The following is a 21,266-nucleotide window of genomic DNA, read 5'->3' on the forward strand; positions in this document are numbered from 1 at the left end:
CTTTTTCGTAGCATTTCCTTTTTATACATGAGTACCAATAGTCTAGCGATGTTGTCATCGGTGCGGTGCATGTTTTTTTAACCTTTTCAACGCCAAGAGCCACTAAAGTGGTCGAGTGCTGTCGTGCCCATGACGCCAACAGCCACTAAAAAGGCTATGACGGACGCTGTCAAAGCAATTTTCCTGCTGACAGATAAGGTTTATTTTCGCTCTTCATATTGCAACCATTTGGCGTATAAGCCACATTTTAGCATGGGACGAAAAGCGTTGAAAAGGTTAACTAACCGATTTGAGTGTTCTGCTGATCATGCCTATCCTAAGATCAAAGGATCTGGATACTTATTTAAAAAATAATCAGACTCAGGGGATTCTGAGGGTATGCACGCACGTATCTCCTTGATAGAGTGGCACCACGCTAAATTTTTATGTCAAGTGTAAGGTAATTTTGCAACCACAACCGTCATTTTGTTTTGTCAAGTCAGGTCACAACATGTCAGGTGACCGGTTATCACGTGATGATTTTTTATACGAAACGAAGTGTCGGGTGATCCTTAAATCTGATAAGATGTACATAACAAAATATCTATGAAATAAAACGCAGTGATGATTGTGACTCATGTTTATACCACTCACAAATGCAACATTTTTGACTAAAGCGAATAAACAAACAGAAGAATTGTCTTCGTACTCATGGCATTATATTGACAATTTAACACAATATGTATACATACTTATAACGACATTTCGAATCCGACTGTACGCAGCATACTTTGTTTAGAACCTTTTGACCACCACGACTATTTTATATATTTAGTAGACTTTATTAAAATGGATTAAGGTTAATTTTTTGCTGTATTAACCTTTATCGTCTATGGACGTCTGTGGCGGTTAAAAGGAACGGTTTTACGGACCACGGCTTCGAAATGGCAACTTTAATACTTAACCGACTAATTACATTGCCAACGAATTCATTTGGAATATATCTATTTAAAATAAAGGTTAATTTATTTAATTATAAAATGTATAAAATAACTGTCGGTTACGTCAAGCAAGCATTAACATACATATATCTCAGGACTTACGGGCAATAAGAATGGAGCATGAATGGGGCCAGTACAGCGGTGTGAAAACGCTGCAACGCCATAGAAGGTAGCATCCTATAGAAGTGGTCTACGCGTGCCTCCGTGAGGGACAAAACATATAAATTCGACCAATCATAGCGTCGTATTGCGACGCTATGATTGGTCGAATTTATTTGTTATGGTGGGCAACAAATGAATTCGACCAATCACGGTGGTCAATTTACGGTGGGGAATAAAACAAGATGTGAGACTGTGACAAGGACAAACAATAATAGCGCTTTCCCTGCTACTCCTACTGAAAGATACATAAGACTATCCCGTTCTGTCAGTTATCCCCACCACTCATGCCCAATCCAGTTATACTAGATTCATGTGCAACGCGATACGCGATTGGTCGCAACTAGTTGCGTTAGACTACACGATTGGCTCGAATTCGTGGTTATCGTCTTGGGTCGTCCCATTCGTTTTTCGTCACCCATTCTACATTGAAAGCCACCGACGATTGTGACGAATATAGAATGGGTGACGAAAGCAGAAAGCACTTTAAGAACTTGACGAAAAACGAATGGGACGACCCAAGACGATACCGAATTCGTGAGTAACACCGCTGAACTATAGTTCTATAGTTAGTCTTTTAAATGAAAAACGCTTTTTAAAAATCAGTAACTATTACTTATGAAAGCAGAAGAATATAAATGATCGTATTAGATTCATAATTGTTAGATATTTGCCGTAACTTAATTTTAAAATGTGTTTTTCAATTAAAAGATACATCAAGATGGTTTACCTTATTTCTAATGCTAAAAAAAACGAACTATAGTACCATTTTTAGTGCACGTAAGGCCAGTCCTGAGATATATGTCAATGCAAGAAAGGCATTTGATTAACAAACATATCTGTAATATGGGTTTATTAATTTACCTAAAATTATCTACCTAGTAACCAATATAAATACGATGTAACAGATCTTTATTTTCTAAAAGCTACATTAAGCTGATTACGCGACTTCCAGTCATAAAAAAGTACACACAAAATACAAATGAAATAGTAAACAGATGATTTGCCTCCAAAGAACTCCATGAGTGTTAGGTAAGATAGGTAGGTATTTTGTAAATACTAGACTTACTAGAGGTTGTTTAGACGATGACAGTTAATAAAATAAATGTGAGGTGCTGAAAGAATTGGATAAATTTCTGTCCTTATGTCCGAAGCAAAGTCGAAAATTAGATGTCTGTAGATTAAGCACCTACCCTCAACCCTAACAAAACTCCGCTAAATATGTTACGTATTGGTAGTAGAACAATATAATATACTTATGCTTTTTTCATGGATTCGTTAGTAATAGAAACCTATAATCTTCCAAGAAAAACAGTCATATAAAAATAAATTATGGACGGATACGACTTAATTACAATCCTCCTGACAAGGTTTCATATTTAATTGCTGTACTTAATGAATTGAATTGCTATTGTTATTAACTTTGTGCAACTACCTTTATTTCTCGGTAGAAATTACCGCTTTCCTTACACTATACCTAACCAATTCGTAAGTTGTTTACAGTTCACAATACGATTGTGATGTACATAAAACTATAACCATGCAAAACTTTCCTATATGTACCATACACAATATTTATAAGCATTATAATATTATATCCACATCCTTTAATTAAACACACCTAACTAGAAAGTAGAAAACACGCACCGATAAAAGTTCATAAACTTTAATAGTTTCCGAAAATTAAAATATCTATAGTTCCGAACATTATTCGCGCGCATTTAAGCATAGACAACCATTCGTTCACTAGAATATTGGATTTTTATTAAGCACCCTACACACGTCCTTCCTTGATGGTCCGGTAAGAGTTAGGTATATATTGCTATCCTGTTCAATCAAACAGTTGCGTTTCCTGATGAACTTAAAAGGACTGGAGGAAGGATGTGAGTAAGGTGTAGCTTCAGAAAGAAGTTCAATCCCGCCTTAGCACTATCTGTGGTGTGGACCAAAACCGTTTCACTTGACACGCATAGACCGTTGCTTGTTCATGTTGGTGAGCATAAGGGAGATGTATGACGTAAGGAGGTCGTCCATCTTGTAGCCGAGAGATGTCTCGCAGAGAAGCTTGGAGCCGCGAACGAGGTTGCCTATGGTCATGTGGAAGTACGTGTTCCCGGATGACCAATTTGATATCCTGGTGAATGGGTGTGTCACCAGGATGTCCTGAAATAGAAAATATACAATTAATATCTTTGTTTTTGGGACGTTTATGCTTATAATCGGTTATGGTTAATTTTTGCTCAGTTTCGACAACTATGAAAATAAGTAACTCGAGTAAAGTAGAAAAATGATGTAGTCACTTCAAGGTATACCGAACATCATCCTGCGGGGGAGAAATTAAGCACTTCTCTTGCTTCATTGAGTGTGTCACAATCCTGATTGATCATCGGTCTAATTGATGAAGAAGTAGGTAATTAGAACCGTAGACAACCAACATCGTTAAATGAGCGCATGCCCATCAGAGTAATAAAGAACAATTAAGCGTCTTGGTCTGTCTTGCCTAGGATAAATTACGATTACGATAGGTTAAAATTAACTTAAGTCGCGCGTGATAAACTGCAGTCTTTCTATAATTAGTTCCAGGTAAGCATGCGAAAGGGACTGAATGAATATGATAGGTATCTCGCTAGATTAGCGATCTATCTATTCACAACTTCCATTGCCAAAGCTGCGTGTGTCGGTGTAGGTATTAATATTTTTTCCGAATTATGTAGTTCCCGATCCGCCGGATTCTTGTTTCGTCGGATTCTCGTTTAGTCAGATTGTGACGTCCTAAAGTAAATCCGGCGAAACAGGAATCCGGCAAAACAAGATACTGGCGAATCGGGAACAAATTAATACATACAAAATACATAAAAATTAAAACAAGTTAAATAAATAAAAGAGTAAAGAACTGCGCTTACCTTAGACTGCGGGTGGATCAAACTGACGCCGTGCTTGTTAATGGCGATGAGCAGCAGCTCCGGATAATTGGGCTCTGTCGTCTGTTTGACCTCGAAGAACGCGGAGCCGAAGGTCGGCCACCGGTATATGACCTTGAGAAACGTGATCTTGGCGTCTTCAGGGGTCATGCCAGCGTCCTGGTTGTAAGAGGCCACGATGGCGCGTTTCCAGTCGGCAGAGCTTTGCAGCTTTATTAGGTCTGCCGGTACCAACTCGCGGAGCATTTGTCTGGAATGTAAAGGTGTTTTATGAGACACTAAAACAGAGTTTCCCAAAAATCCTGTCTCGCTTTTCTCGAGCATGTAACACGAGCGATCTACGCAGTTCAAGTAAAGGCGGGGATAATACACTAGCTCTTGCTTTTGTATATAACTCACACCAATATTTGTTTAAGAGAAGGAAGTGAGAGGATCATTGGCCAAGCAGACGTGGTAAAGTACTTCAGTCCGGTCAGTTATCAAAATAAAGTCGAGCAGTTTCTGGAGAAAATGTAAGATAAGATGAACTAACGGTATCGCCTGAAGTTCCTGCTTGTTTTCCCCGAAGCGGGCGCGGTACGCCAGGGCGGCCAGCCGCGCGGCCTCCTCGCGCCCGCAGCGGTGGTAGCCGCGAAGCAGCTTGGGCAGCTCCTGGTGGAAGTGGAAGATCACGTCCGCCGCGCGGTCCTTGCCTGGCACCGTGTTCGTCCATAGCTTCTTCATGAAGAACACCTGAGGAAGTAGGGATTTTTGTTGTTAATCAGGCAATATTTACGTAAGATTTAATTTCTCTAGCCTGTTTTCTTTAACTACTGTGAGAGCCGTCAGTTGTTAATTTCTTTGTGTTATTTTTGTTAATTTCTCGGAATCTGATCAGGATGATAAATTCATATCGATATTTTTGTTAAAGCATGGGTTAGGTAATTATAATTACGGATTCACTGATAATGACGCAAACTTATTTTGTTATCTACTAACAGATATCAAACTTATAGGACTTGGGTATATTATTTCTTATATTTAATATGCACCTGATAAGTGAATTGTGGTGTGATGCCGTCTCGGGTAGGGCGCGCTTTCTTGATCCAGTCTGTGAGATGTCGCACGAAGTCAAAGAAGAAATCTCCCTCCGGCACCGAGATCACCTTATCAGCTATCTTAACGAACAAACTAAAGCCTTCACTAGATCTGAGATTCAGTCTCTGCGCGATATTCTGACAGAAGTCTTTCGCTCGCGTTGACGAGTCCACTTCAAACGCCTCGTCCGTATCGTCAGGGAAGTAAACCTTATGGAATATCTGAGTAGTCTTATGTTGAATGGCTTCTACTTCCACTTGGTGCGGAGGGTATTTTCTTTGTCCGTTTCTTAGAGTCTTCTGAAGTCTTTGGAGTGAGTCTTGAGCAATTGGATATCTTCTAGTCCTAAGGAACAGTGTCAGCTCTCGGAGCAGTCCCTGGCTACACGCGAACAAGCCTGTAGCGAGCCACATCAATTCCCAACCCCTTTCTTCGGACATTCTGTTCCTATTGTCAGTCAATTGTTTCATTATTTGGCAGTATATTTCATCTCGTAATATCTCATGCTTCAGGGGGCCGTCGAAAATATGGTCAGTATATTCATTCCCAATTCGAGGCCGTTTTGAAGGCAAATCTCCCATATACTTTAGGATAGCGGTAAACGCGAAGCAAGCTTCTTCGGCGAGCTCCTCTTTGGCCTGCAATTTCTTTAACAACGGTTGTTTAATAGGCTCCCGCGAATGTCGCCATAATTCTTCGGTGCCTCCTCTTTTCGCTGTTGATAGGGTAAGTGCTTTGGAGACCGTGCGTTTCGGTGGCAATCTGAAATGGTCCATGGCGTATTCTATTAACGTGTGGGGTTTATCTTTTGTTTCAGTTCCGTTTAGCGTCGCGGTCGGCACTCGGCGCCCATGTGACGCACCTTCCATACAGAACAGTGCTAGTATGTCAGGCGGTGGTTTGGTCAGAGCAGGCAACACATAAACTGTTTCTGCTGGGAAGTCACCCCGTTCCACAGTCCTCTCACATCGGCCGATACACCAACCATTGTTCAGTACAGACTCGCCAGTACTGTCCTCTTCTAGAACAATTAGATCCCCTTTTTGGAATGTTAAGAAACTGGAACCTTCGCCAGGAGCCTTATAGTCTTGCAATGCTATCACAAATTTAGACCTCTTCTTCAGACCTTCTAAGAAGTACACCACTAAATCCCGAATATCTTCTGCATTTGGGCTTTGGAATGTGAACTCTTCTCCTCGGACTGTAGATAAACTAAATGTCTGCGTAAACACTTTATTTGTCTTTTGACTTGCCACTGTGGTAATTTCCGGAAACGATAATTCTAATAACACCTGCTCCTGGTCATCTACTACGTACACGCCTGTCCAATTTACAGCAATAATGACATCATTTTTGGGCAAATTCGGGCCAGAATTTCTGTAAGCTTCATAAAATCTAGAAAACAACAGTGGCCACTTGAACTTCGCGTAACTAACAACGTCTTCTTTCACTCTGTACGTAGGAACCTTCTCTTTCACATAATAACTTTTCTTATAAGCCTGCACTACTAAAGCACCCCATCGGTCCACTGCTTTTTCAACTCCTGTTAGACAATAATCCGGTATGTAGTTAGGTAACAATGTGTATAACCTTTCAGTGTTCATATCTTGGCCATACTCAATGTAATATTGCTGAGCTGCAATCATCGCTAAGTCTTCTTCTTTGTCACACCTGTACTCGCCGAATTTAACACCTCTGACAACTTGTTGATAAATGAGATTCGTGGCCACTTGGTCTTCAGTGGGGTCGTGCCAGGGTGCGAAAATTTCTTTCCTAAAGAACAATCGCCATGGTGCATTTCTTTCTTGTGCGCCTTGTTCTTTGGCGTATTGCTCGCATTGAGAAATGGCATCCATCACGTGGTCACCTCCACTTCCCAGTGAACTAACTTTATCGAACAGAGCAATGTAGAGAGAAAAACCAAACTGGTCTTTCAAGGCAATCTTATCAGACAACTGATTGCACAATTCTCTGGCTGTTGTTGCGGAGTCGGCTAACAAGGTTTTTGTATTACCGTCCATAAACGTAATTGGCAACATTATAGGTTTTTTAGATTTTGTTGCTTGAAGTTCTAACCACGAAGGCGGTTGGTTTCGTGTACCATTGTTGAACGTTCTCTTAAGACGATCTTCGCAGTAAGGTGCATATCCGGGTGGGCCTTCTCTGATAAAAGCTCGGAGATAGTTCACGAATTTCTCACTTGGAGCGAAGCATCCCACGCACAAGGACAGTAAGATCCAGCCTCTTGCGTGAGATGATTTTGATGGATTATTCGTCAATTGTTTGCATATTTGGCAGTAAATCTCGTCTCGTAATTCCGCACGAAGGATTCCGTGGCCAATGATAAAATGAAGTTTTTCCAAGTTAGACGTGGGACGCGATTCCAGCCAAGACTGGTAACTGTCTGCCGTATATTCTTCATCCTGCAATAACGAAAAAACATTTTAGTGGTTTTCTCAAGGACAATCAAATATTTTCTAAAATTTAGATAGCCTTTTTAAATCTTACCTGTAATTTTCGTCTGACATCTTCGCCAAGCTTGTTCTTTCGCTTCAGCGTTAGCGACACCAACTTGTGTCTGATAGACCTCGGTTTCTGCTTGTTCAGGTAGGCGTCAGCATCGACGCCCATCATTTGTGCCTCCTGGAACTCTTTGGACCTGATAAAGTTCCTGCCGAGCGTCGCAGTCACTTTGGACATTACTGAGGTGTTGTCTCTGTCCATGGTGTGGTATCTGGGTTCTGGGAGATCACCCGTAAAGCGCAGAATGGTGATCCATAACGCTTGGGCAGCCTGAAAAAAAAACGATTTGTTAATTTTGGATTCCTTAGGAGGGTTCATACAAGTATCTAAATTAGTTGAAAGTTACTTACCAATTGATCTCCCTGCGTGTGAAGTGGTAATAAGGGATGCTTCAGCGGTTTTCTCGAATATTGGTGAGTAACATTTCCTTGGAAATATGTAGCTGCAAACTTTTGAAATTTGAATTCGGAGAGATCCTCTTCGTCTTCTGATGTTGTTTGCATTGGTGTCACCATCTGTAATCACGAACAAAATAATTTAATCTAAAGCTATGTATATAAAATCTGTCAATTGTCTATACGTATACAAAATCTTGCTACCTACTTATAATAAAAATTGCATTGAAAGTTGGGGACGATAGTAATCACCTCATAGAAACATTAAAAAATATGGAAGTTCCCGGAACGCCCATTTGATACATCTGGGCCTCATATATACTGCTTATTAGGACAAAATATACTGCACTGCTTGCATTTTTCATCACTATGAAAGGCTTGTTTACCTCTTGCTGGTCCGCTCTTTGTTGTGGCAGGTCGCTGAACATCGAAGTATCCTTCGGCGCCGGCGCCTCGCTGCTGGAGTCTGGCAGGAAGTCGAACATGGCTTCCACCAGCTTGCTGTCGTCCACCGGTTCGTCCTGCTTCCTCGTCGCCTCCTGCACCAGCGCCCGCTTCGCTTCCAGCTGTCGCTTCTCTTCCAGGGCTAGTTCAGCATCGCGCCGTTCCAACTCATACATGCGTTCCTGTAGAACAGTTAACCTGAATTTAGCAAGTTGTGCTTGCGTTGCCAACATACTTGACTTAACACCGCGAGTTTCGACTAAAGACTATTTAGAAAATTGAACTGAAGAATGCAAGTCAATTAATTTAGATTTATATCCAACCACAGCGCACAAGTGGTATAATTATCGCCGGTTTTTAACTACATCATTATAGAACGTTTAACATTTTTTATTTGTTTTATAAATATTGTTAAAACACACATAGTAAAACTCCCCGAAGTCGTCGCGAGCGCGCTTGAAACAGGAAACCATAATCGAGATTCCACTTTCGCGATTTAAAAATCGCACACGACCGGCATTCAGCAATGTGTAGTTTCTATTGCTCCTGCCGTCTCAGGTTACGAAGTGGTTCAACTGGACAGTATTATACAACCAGCCGTGTGTGATAATTGCACAACTGGACTGTTATTAGGTCTGAAAAAACTTATAGTCGGCAGGCAGGCTAGTTTATATGTCTGGATACCCGTAACGTAACTACAATGCGTAATTGAAGATCTAACTATACTGGTTCTTTAAAGCGATGAGTTTAGTAAACATTGTGTACAGTAATAGCCCTGTATGCTTGATTGATCGCCGTCGGTGTCAGCCGCGCTAATATTTGACCATAAAGTGATATAAGTAATTGAAGAATTGCGTAAAACTGGGTAACGTTACGGCTCTGCTCACGATTTAACTGACAATAAGATTACACCTCACCATGCCTGTGAGAAATCACTGAAACGTGTAAAACATAGCGTTTTGTTTTTAATATGAAACTAAGCTGTAACTGTCAAAAAAATCTCAAAAGTACATAAGTAGCAGTACTTAGCTGAACATACTTTGACACTGTTTTTTTTTTACAGCGAGTACTTACCTACTTACTGAAAATAGCACAGTCAAGTGTAAAAATATGGGTGCACTCACCATACTCAAAAATATGTCCCATAGCTCTTATGTCAGCGAATTAAGAACTACGGGACTTATTTTTGAGTAAGTTGTATGCACCCATATTTTTACACTTGACTGTACCTACCGTTTACCTTACCTACCTACCTGAAACGCAGCAGTAGGTACACACGCAACCCAATATAATATAGAAACAAATATTGAAAAAATAATAATCGACAGCACATTATTTGTTCACTGTTCGCGGTAGCACCAAAATTTATGAACCCATTAAAACATTCTCTGATTTCGAACTTTTGATAATCTTTCGAGATAAGAAAATTAAAAAAAACCGCGGCGATTTTGTTTATATTGTTATCTTGCATGTTTGATTAATAATTCAATCAGTGTCGATAAAAAATAAGTGATATCTAATGTAGATTTAATCAATTTCACTTATGAGCGTTTAACTACCTGGTTTTACTTGATATTTCCTATGTGAATTTAAAACGCATCTTTCTTGTACAAATCTCAGGATAAAAGGATTTGTTTGTAAAACTGATTAGTGCATTTTTTTATTAGGTTATTTAGGCGGTCGATGGCGTTATTCAGCAAAAAAAGTAGAGTGTAACCGTTTCCAACCAATCCCAATACATAAATATAGATATATGTATGTATACATGTAGTACGGTAATTATTAAACAATAATCTATTCATTAAACAACTTATATTTAGATACGTATACGTACTTGTTCTGATAATTAAATTAAAAGTACCAAAATAACATAAAAACGTAATTAAGAAAAGGATGTTTTTACCACCTAGCATATCTATGTGATAGCACTAATGGATCCATCTAGATTGCAGCTCATATTAAAACAACTGAAATGCAAATAAGCTTGATTTTAAAGATAAGAACCAAGGAGTTTAATCTTATGATAGATCAGAGATACCGAAAATTTGGTGCAAAGTAAGATTTTATCGCTTCTAACTCTTGCGGTTGTACACATACTCCTCTCACAGACGGTTGGTAGAGCAGAGGAAAGTTGAGGAGCAAAGCACTGTCTTTGGGACTGCGTCTTACCGACGTACGTATACAGAAACGAGAGTTCTAGGGCAATTTTGTATGTTTAATGTATATTCCCCTGCACTTTGATCATCAGTCTTTATCATTGTGGAATTCTTATCAAGCACGTTAAGGACATGACGACAATGGAATACGTCACAATACGAATATCTATCTAATGTGATGATGCACATTTTTCGGCAAGTCTTTTTTATTTTCAGGAAATTACTTGCATTAAGATTGATTGCAATTTAAATGCGTTGGTTTTTTTGTATACCTATTCACTTCAACAGAGATATCAGTATTTGATAATCAGGCAAGGCAACTAATAAGTAAGCAATACTTTACTGAAATGCTACTGCACCTAATAAGTAATATATTATGATAAGTTGGTATATTAAATATAAGCCCAGGTAGACAAGCAACGTTCCCATTTTAGGTGCAACTACCCCTTGCTCCGTATTATCCACATCATGATATCTTTGTTAGTTTGTTATCTAACACCATTGATAAACTTTTTCGTCTATACCTACGTAACTAGCTGATTATAAACTAAGATATGTAGTCAATGACATCATAAGTCGTCACAAAAATTATATTATCTTTCAAACAATTAACAAAAGCATTAAATAGGTACTAAACAAATGATCTTGATATGAAATGACTACGAGAAAAGCATTAAATACTAAACAAATTATCTTGATATGAAATGACGAGTTGCTCGAAGATTATCCGAACCCCTAGTTTAAATTTCATTCGACACCGACAGCGTTACTTGCGTTCGCGTTTGCGTTAGGTATGTCTATATTTATATGGGATTTTGAACAGCGCGCCAAGCGAGCCAAATGGCACTAAGCGCAAACGCGTACGTTACGTCACGCTATCGAATGATATTTACACTAGGGGTACTGAATGTGGATTCTATTGTTTCATAGAAGTCTTAGCATAGCACGAATTTTGATTTCAAGTTTCAGGCACCACCAGCCACGACTGATATAAATTTGAATGCCGCATTTGTCTACGTGACAGCATGATTAAGATAGTGTTTATTTTTTACTTTGATGTTCAAAAATTTACTTTATTGCGTGGATAGCACCACCTCTCATTAACGGCCTCCTAGTACCAACTAGCCAATGGCCACTTGGTAGTGGCCCTGCCTGAACATGTATAGTGCCTATGAAATTGGAGGTCCTGGGTTGGAATCCGGGCAAGGGCATTTATTTGTGTGTTCATCACGTATATTTGTTCCTGAGTTTGACTTTCTATATCGTTGTTTATTATACTTATATCATCCTACCCTACAATACAAGACAACTGTAAGACTAGGGCGGTGTAAGCTTATCCTATAGTATGTATATATTTTTAATACGTTTGAGTATCCCTTACCCGAAAGCCGTCACAATAAATCAATACCTGGTCGACGTGACACTCAAAGGCCCAGTACCACCTCAATAATACGTACGGTACGTGCTTTCTTTGCTGGTAGAATGAAGGATTCCTAGTTTTAGTTATATAATTTATATATTTTATTGTATATATTTAAATTGTTAGGTATATGTATTTATATTATATGTATCGTGTATATTATGTGAGTTAAATTTTTTAAATTAGCTTTGCGGTTTATATTAAATTTTGTTAGTAGTAGTAGCAGTTGCACCGCCCACAATCTCTCTGCTTTGCCTTAAGGTTGACTGGTAGAGAATGCTTTTGGCATTAAGTCCGCCTTTTGTACGATAAGTTTTTCTTTTGTGCAATAAAGTTTGAATAAATAAATAAATAAATAATAATAATCCCTTACCCGATAATTCTGCTCGGCGATCTCCTTGGCGCGCGTGTTGCCCTGGTGCTGCAGCCGCTGCTCCTCCATGCGCCGCAGCCGCAGCGCCTCGGTGTGCTCGCGCGCGTCCTTGCGCAGCCGATTGTAGCGTCGCATGGCGATCAGGCGGCGCACGTGGCTCTGGATCTTCACGATCGCCCACATCTTGTGGCCGTATGAACGGCGGACGAGGTACCCGCGGGCTGCTGCCTGCAATTTAGAGTTAGTTTGTAAGTGATTTCGATATCAGTTCGAGTGAAAATATTATCGAAGTACCTATAAAACATGAGTTGGTTTTGCGAGTATTTAATTAGGGGAAAGGGAACAACTCGAAAGTAACATTTAAGCAATACTTAAATAAGTATGTAAATGTATGTATCAAACACAAAAATGTTTTCAACATTATTTTTATTATCTTTGAGTTTGGGACTGACCTGCAAAGACACGATATGGCCACGAAGGTGCCTGAACCTGTGCGCCAGCACTCTGGCACGGATCAAGGCTTGCAGTCTGGCATAACCCACTTTCATTTTGTTGTACCGCAGTCTCTGCAGCTTGCCTCGCCAGTGACGCTGGATCAGAATAGCCGCTGCCCTCATCTTCAGGAAGCGCCGTCGGTACACCCACCCACGAATAGACCTCTGAAGAATTAAAATCTTTCGTGTAAGCACTCTATCTCTCTCTTGCTCTAAGAACAAATCGTGGGCGTCCTTCAAAAATACTTTGGTATGACCTAGTTGATAATCTGATTTGCCGAGAACAGACGCGCAGATCTTCGCTGTTGCCATTCTGCAGTCAGTTTTGTGCGCGGGTGGAACTCCAGATATTAGGAATCTGTATCTTTCTACGAATTCTTTGAAGCTGTGCCGAATTGGGTAACCAGCTCTCCGGATTCTTATCGTTTCCATCATCCCGGAGTATCTTAACTGTCTGCAACACAGCCCTCGGTCGAACAACATCGGCTTTTTAAATTCGTTTGGCTTAATACACCGAATAAAGAATGGCTGGCACGTCCCTAACGTCCTCATCAGTAAGTCCAACGACTTCTTGAACTGCGTTGATAGTGTCGGAGTTCGCTTTCTGGTTTCGGATCCCATTACTATGTCACCTTGGAAAATGGTTTGCAAGAATTTGTTCGTGGACACGTGAATGAGTTGTAATAGGTCAGCACTGAACGTGTCTCGATTCTTTTCTAAAAATCCTCTGGTGTCATAAAATACGACACCAGCGAAGTGGTTGAGACCGAAGCTTGTATTAATATCCGATTTTGGTTTCAAATAGTTCCTATGCAGTCCGTGCGTTTTATGTAGTTTTGCTAACATAGTTTGGTCAGTGCCTTTCGGGAATTTAGATTCCTCGTCTATTAAAGCCATAATGTTCAATTGTTTAAGAGCTATTAAATCTAGCGCATCTTGGTTGTCGACGAATTCTATATGCTGCCAGTTGATTCCTTCGAGATTGTATTCTTCTTGTTCAAGTTTGAAGATGTGCCGCACGAAAAATTGTTGTAGATTTTCGTTGGCAAAATTAATGCAGAATTGTTCAAAACTGTTTTGATCGAAATTCTCGAACCCGAATATATCTAGAACACCAATAGCAGTTCGCGTCGTGGCTTTGGGTTTGTATATAGCTGCGTTGATTTTCTTTACCATGGTGACAAAAAGTCTACCATAGATTCCTTTTACAAAGGCATCTCTAATGTCGACTGATTGGATTTTACTTAACGTAGAAACGACCGTCTCTCCGTGTGCAAAGAGTGTTTTTCTTGTGAGAGCCTGAATTAACGACTGAGTGGGCACTCCTAGAAGATTAGCAACTCTTTTCACATTTACTTGCTCAATAATTTCTGTGGCATCTAAATTGTCTACTACGGTTGCTTCATATTTAATGTTTCCGCAGTGAAGCACTGCAGCTAGTAATTTCAGAATCTCCCATATTTCTGGTTCAGTAAAGAGTAACACCTTCATAGCGGACCGTATATCGGCGAATTCGGCGGCATCATCTCTGCCTTCACACGTGAAGCTGCCACCCTGAAACGAAACACATTATTTAGTAAAGGAGTCATTTTGTGACAATTATTCCCAATACTTTCACTTATTTACCATAGATAGGTATCTATAATCCTTTGGTTCTCCCAGCTCCAGTTTCTTCTTCTCTTCCTTAGAAAGACCAGCTAGTAAACAGTAGAACACGTGGTAGTTCCTCTCATCAGTTCCCTGGGACACTATCCTGGACTTCTCCAATAGGTACTGCTCTATTTTGGCGCCCTCGATGACCCCGCCGCTGTTGAAATGTATGTCGATGTATTTTCCGAAGCGTGAGGAGTTGTCGTTCCTGACTGTTTTCGCGTTACCGAAGGCTTCTAGAATTGGGTTAGCTTCTAAGATCTGGAAGACGATATATAAAAAAAATATAAGTCGTAATGTAAATTTTGGCAGAGTGGTGAAATTTTCAGGCATTGTTATATATGTCGGAGACTAGACAAAATTCTCTGAAAAATATTCATATCATATTCATTCATATAAGTAGAAGTAGTAACTTTTTGTAACCAACTGAATGTAAAAGAATATTTTTATTTCCATGGCTGAAATAATGAGATTATTTAACACGACACATAATGAGATTATTTAACAGTTACAGTTGTGTTATTATTTAGCACGACATGTTAGTAAATCGTAAAGAAGTTAAACGAACCTGTTGTTCAATCCAAGAATGTTTCCCACTGATAGCAGCCAGATACTGCAAAATCAGCTTCGTAGACTCGGTCTTCCCCGCACCAGACTCCCCACTGATGACAATGCACTGGTCCTGCCCGTATCTGCGCATGTGCGCGTACGCATTGTCGCCGATCGCGAATATGTGCGGCGGCAGCTCTCCGATCTTGCGCTCTTTGTACAACTTGATCTGGTCCGCGGTGTAGATGGGCAGGATTTGGTAGGGGTTCACCGCTACTAATATTGACCCCGTGTATGTCTGTAATGTAAAATTCTCACTTTATTTCTAGAGGTAGCCAGGTAAGTATGTACATAGTACATTTACCTACTTAGTAGGTATTATTTTTGTTTTATATTTTTATGTTTGTCAATAAATAAATAAACTAGTACATAACTGAAGTTCGATCTACATAAAATGTGAACTTGTATTGTAATATAAGTTAACTTCAAGAATGCTAGAAAATAAATCAAATAAATAGGTACCTAACAGTGGTACTTATAGCATTATAGCAATGCTAGGAAATTTTAATGTCACTTGAATGAATGGAATGGTACCTAGTTTATCCTCAATCATTATTAATCACTAATCAGTGCTATTTTTATAGCTGTATCATTTCAATGGTCTCTACAGGTATGAAATGCTTGTAATTCTTTGTACGATTTATTGTTTCTATTCTCAATCAATCTTCGATTAAGGATTTTTTATGAATGAGGCTGTAAGAATCCGAGATGGAAATGGAATGTAGTATATATATTATTTACTTTATGGAGTCACGAGATTTATTTTACAGGTATATAATAATATCTGTTTGCGCATAAGCTAAGTGGATAATACCTACTAGGCGACGGGTGACTCATCAACATCAGCCATTGATGGTAATACAATAGCTTCGTTAAACTTTGTCCATAAGTAACGGAATAAAAAAAATAAGGAAAAGAAATCAAGTTTTTTCATTCCGATGTTTGATTTGATTGTCACTTTGGACAAATGGTAGTTGGTTTTGTATATTTATTTTTGGGACTTGAAATGGAATTGATATTCAATGCACATTATGGGCTGTTGTTATCGCCGTGCACGCCAATGCCCTCGACTTTAAAGACGAAAACGTTACATAGGTACATAAATCTGATAATCATTGTAACTACAGTGTACAGTAGCTATAAGTATCCTAGTTCTTAAAGAGATCATACCTACATGGTTGACTTGACACCATTGCTTTGCCCGTCATTATTAGCATATAGCTACTTACTTACATAAATGAGATTCTCGTTGTATCTTATAAGCAAGTTCCGCAGTATTCCCGCTTCATGCAGATCTCCCAGCGAGATCATGTCCTCGACGCCATGCACGGAGGTGGCGTGCATGGCCTTGATCCTCCTCTCGGGCGGCAGCCATTACTCCTGCCGGTCTTCGCACAAGCCAAAGCTTTTCAGAGGTAAGGGTTACTTACATAAATGAGATTCTCGTTGTATCTTATAAGCAGGTTCCTCAATATCCCCGCTTCATGCAGATCTCCCAGCGAGATCATGTCCTCCACGCCATGCACGAAGGTGGCGTGCATGGCCTTGATCCTCCTCTCGGGCGGCAGCCATTGCTATTGCCGGTCATCTCACAAGCCAAAGCTGTTCAGAGGTAAGGGTTACTTACATAAATGAGATTCTCGTTGTATCTTATAAGCAGGTTCCGCAGTATCCCCGCTTCATGCAGATCTCCCAGCGAGATCATGTCCTCGACGCCATGCACGGAGGTGGCGTGCATGGCCTTGATCCTCCTCTCGGGCGGCAGCCATTGCTCCTGGCCGTCGTCGTCGCGCACGCGGATGCGCCGGCCCTCGGCCGCGAGCACGCGCGCGCCGATGGCGACGTCGAACTCGCGACCTGACACCGGCTCGATCCATATGTAGTCACCCTGGAAGTTAACAATGGTACATTAGCTAACCTCTTTATAAATAATTTTAACCTATTCTATTTCGCACAATGAATCACGATTCACGACGGGTCAAACCGCCGGAACCACAGTTCCAAAATAAAGTATTCAAAGTAACTATGTATCATTTAAGTAGGTACCTATACTTATGTGAGTAAATGAGATGAGGCGCTTTGGAGTTGAGAAGAAGAATTTGAGAAGTCACTACAACTTTCAGAAGTCCTACCTACCTCTACGCTTACATACCTACGCAGTTTAAGTACAGATGTTGAGGTAATTTTTCTCACTTCAGTCAACAATTTTACTGCTGATGATGAAATGTACAATGAATCTCTTGTCAAGGAAGGAATTAGAGTTAGATACCAAAACTACTACTGATATTTACTTTTGGTAAAATGTATTATGTTGCGGGCTTATAAATTCTTTGAGATTGTAAGCTATGCATATATTTAGCTGTGTGTCACCATAGGTTTTTGTATGTAGGTAGTAATACAGTACATTTATACATTCTAAAATTCGACAAATTTACTGGATTATAGTTCCAGTAGTTTATTTGACACATAACGTGTTATTTGACTCCAAATTATATTAATTAAGGTGTCACAGAACAAGTTAGAATGGCGATGCGAGCAGGGTACGTGTCGCCGCCGGTTTTGAGCAAACGCTCGCATACTGCTGGCCCGCGCTGACCGAAATACGAAGTAAACATGATTTTTGCGCCACAATAACGTTCAGATAAGAAGCCAGACATCAAATCTGTCTAAAGGAGGCGTATCCATTCACCACGCACACAAGGCGCTAGCTAGTTTTTACTACCGTTGCGCGAGTTTTACTAAATGTGGAGAGGAACGAGCGGCGACACCGGTTCCGATACTAACTGCGCGCGATAGCCATTCTAACCTCTTTAATATGTTCTGTGGGCACCGTATTGTCTGTTTTGTAACACGATCCAGCGTACGTGACCAATCACGCGGTACGTGGAAGTACACCTTTAATCACATCGGCTACTGCGTGCGGCTTATCATCCAAACTATCATCTTGCATCGAAATGTCGGTGTCATTCAACTCATCGGGGCTCACAAAAACACCAAATAAATATCGGCAGTCTTCAGAGCTGTTACAATGTTAAGCACCCACCTCAAACTAACCATTATAATCTGACCGATATATTAGTTAATAAGTTTATGTGCAATCGGAGGACTCGGAGGTGCCAATTACACTGGTGTATAAAAGTAGGTGAAGACGGGGTAATGGTTGCGTGCTTGCATGCTTATCAAAGACAAATGGCCGGAACTTATTCCAAGGCAATTGTTTAAATTTAATAGAAAGTTCTCCGAGATAAACATCAGTCAGTACTCGGTACATCTGTTGGGGTCGGCTCGTGAAAGTTAATCGGCGATGTCGAATTAAAATTATTTTTGTATGTTTGTATAGGTTGGTAATGTAAATAAAACGTTGATCGATCGAGCGTAAACGTGTAATTTTAACAACCATAAACGTCTGAATTATTTTAATCGAATTTAATTATCAGCTCATTGGTCAAACGGGTACATTGTAGGAGCACATTCGCAATTTTCGCATACAATTTCTCGTAGGTCGTTAAATATTGTCGCCTTGTCGCGAATCTCGGTCGTACCTACGTAATACTAACGATATAAAACCCTTGTTTATTTACCTACTAGTACTTAGATCACATAAAGTTATTAATACGCCAGCTATTAATTTAGTTTTAACCGCCCATCAGTTTCACACGCCAATAAAGAGCATTTCAAATCACCTCAAAAGCCCAGCAGGTCTCCATTGCCACACATAACTCAACTCAACTTTCTCACCGAGTTAATTAAATACTGCACTCCACGTACACGACCTTAGTTAACTATGATTATGAATGACACTAACAATATATTCCAGATGAGTTTATCACAAAAACTGACCTGGAATTTAATTCTAATTGCTCACAGAGCGTAGGCGAGACGAAACCTCAATCGGCCCATTATAATCGCGCTCTCATTACTAATCATCGAAAAATAAATGTAGTATTTTTTTTAAAGAGTACCTAAGTTGTCGTCGCCCCCATAGCAAACTTGCAAATCTGCAATTTTAGATTTTTTTTTAAACATATTACTTAATTATAATTTAGGTTCACATTTCAACCACCAAAATTGCAGATTCGCTAAAGATTCGCAAGCTTGTAAAAAGTGTTGTGTTGTGTAAAAAGTTTTTTTTAAACAATGCAAAGGAAAACGATCAATAAATTTACGGTTTATTTGTTAGTGCAGATCTGCGCTGAGTTACTGCAAGACCTAGAATCGATCACAAACGCTTTCGATCTTAATATGACAAAATGCGTTTCAAAATTGTATACAGGTAAATGTAGATACATATATTATATTATAATTACAATTAGGTATACAATAAAATTTGACTAATTTGAAAAAGTGGCGGCAAGGAGTTTTTGGACTACATATTTACAAGACTCGGGTTCCCATTATACTGGGTCGTCTACAAGTCGAACACGCCTGCGCTTGTTAAGCAACGTAAACACACGACCTTCTTCTCGACAAGGTCGGTTATGATTGATTCAATCGGGTTAAGTTATCGTTCACGTTTGCTAGAGCAATGAATGGAGATAGGTGAATGGGTATCGTTTCTTACCAACAATCCGAGTTTGCTAAAACAATTGGCGGATGTTTGAATGCAGGTGGAAATCTTTTGTTTCCCAGTGACCGGCCGTTTACTGTGATGAAAGATGGTTATTGTGAAACTGTCCCAAGTAGTTGGAACTCTCAACTGAGCTCAAAGATAAGGCGAGGTAAATAGTGTACGTGAAAGAGTGCAATACTTACCCACATTTAGAGTAAATACCTAGTTGTAGCATTTACCGGTAGAATTGTATACATAAATTTATTCGTATTGCGTACACATACATTTTTTTCGGGAAATTACTATTTATTTATTACATTTGTCTAACATGTTGTCCGTGAAAAAAATATTAACATCTGTGAAAGCAAGCACAACAAACTAAAAACTCTCGTATATACAAACAGCAACCTGTCCATCGGTGGACCTTATGCATTTTATAATAAGATTTACGAACTGCCAGTTAACAGTGTGGGCGATTGTACTTCGAAATTCGAAAGACATTACACTGTAAAACATATAATTTACTCAGCCGCGATGGGTGCGGGTTTGCTGAACCAGTTTTGTCATCCACTGGCATTACGAATGCGACAACTAATGGCCATGTTATAAATTCCGAGTGCCAATCCAGCCGCGTTTTGGGACTTTCGATACCGGTCGCGCCGGCTGTGTGCAGGTTACAAAACATATCTACTTTCTAAATAAAAGTTCATTAGGCGACATGCAGTTAAAACAAGTAGGTATCTAATAGTTGTTATGAAAGAAGTGTGGTTATTGATGCAAGGATAATAATAGTATTTTAGGCAACCGTTGTTTAAGAGAGGTCAAGAAAGGCGAGTGGCGTGAGTAACAATTTGAGGCGAAGCCGAAAATTGTTAATGAAGACGCCACGAGTATTTTTTGACTCAGTTAAACAACGTTGCGTACAATACTTTTTCTACGACCAAGCACTTACTTTGAAATAAAATTGTAAATTTATAAATTCAAGAAGTAGCAAAAATGGAGGGTACGGGCGGGAAAAGAATGAATGAATGAATGAAATTTAAAAAGAAAACCAAATCTATGGTTCACTTATTTGTCAGAGATGACATTTAAAATAAAATAAGGTAGGGTTTTAAAGGCGTGTGCACGACCTTTTAAATGACAAATAAAAGTACGGGAGTAGAAAAAATTAATAAAGTTATTGGGTTTCTCGAGCTAGGGCCCGAACTTAGAAACGTGGCACTTACAATTGCATACAATAATACATATAAGTAAATATGTTTTACTCTTAAATATGTGTATGTTTATTAGTGTGTTCTCGCTTACATATTTTTATTAACACGTTAATGGGTTTTTTCTGACTACCTTTACTCTACTTCACAGAAATCACATAGTCGTCTCAAAATTCCAAGTGATCGTGTATATGTGTAGTGTGTACACTTGTATCGTTAAGATGTACAGTTAACGACTGCTTAAAAGTAGCACATTGAAAGTAACTGTTCAAATATTTGCCCTATTATTTTATAGAGAAAATTTT

General features: G+C 39.5%; 1 protein-coding gene across 4 annotated transcripts in view; it reads right to left on the bottom strand.

Moving 5' to 3' along the window:
- Positions 1–2,948: 2,948 nt before the first annotated feature.
- Positions 2,949–21,266, bottom strand: part of LOC134647858 (myosin-VIIa) — a 53,916-nt gene continuing 35,598 nt past the window's right edge. Inside the window, exons 1-13 of one of the 4 annotated variants that reach the window (XM_063502196.1) lie at positions 18,885–19,026; positions 16,829–17,089; positions 15,161–15,439; positions 14,569–14,853; positions 12,901–14,496; positions 12,449–12,676; positions 8,442–8,681; positions 8,011–8,175; positions 7,646–7,930; positions 5,092–7,560; positions 4,593–4,792; positions 4,043–4,310; positions 2,949–3,302 (exon numbers count right to left, since the gene is read on the bottom strand). In XM_063502196.1, coding sequence (XP_063358266.1) covers positions 3,096–3,302; positions 4,043–4,310; positions 4,593–4,792; positions 5,092–7,560; positions 7,646–7,930; positions 8,011–8,175; positions 8,442–8,681; positions 12,449–12,676; positions 12,901–14,496; positions 14,569–14,853; positions 15,161–15,439; positions 16,829–17,089; positions 18,885–18,908 — 6,507 coding nt within the window. In that variant the 5' untranslated portion in view covers positions 18,909–19,026 and the 3' untranslated portion in view covers positions 2,949–3,095. Of the gene's footprint in view, positions 3,303–4,042; positions 4,311–4,592; positions 4,793–5,091; positions 7,561–7,645; positions 7,931–8,010; positions 8,176–8,441; positions 8,682–12,448; positions 12,677–12,900; positions 14,497–14,568; positions 14,854–15,160; positions 15,440–16,434; positions 16,589–16,631; positions 16,785–16,828; positions 17,090–18,884; positions 19,027–21,266 lie in introns of those variants that run through there. The other 3 variants (XM_063502197.1, XM_063502195.1, XM_063502194.1) reach the window with 3 other exon arrangements.

The sequence above is a fragment of the Cydia amplana genome, chromosome 5, assembly GCF_948474715.1.
Source record: "Cydia amplana chromosome 5, ilCydAmpl1.1, whole genome shotgun sequence".
Classification (NCBI taxonomy): domain Eukaryota; kingdom Metazoa; phylum Arthropoda; class Insecta; order Lepidoptera; family Tortricidae; genus Cydia; species Cydia amplana.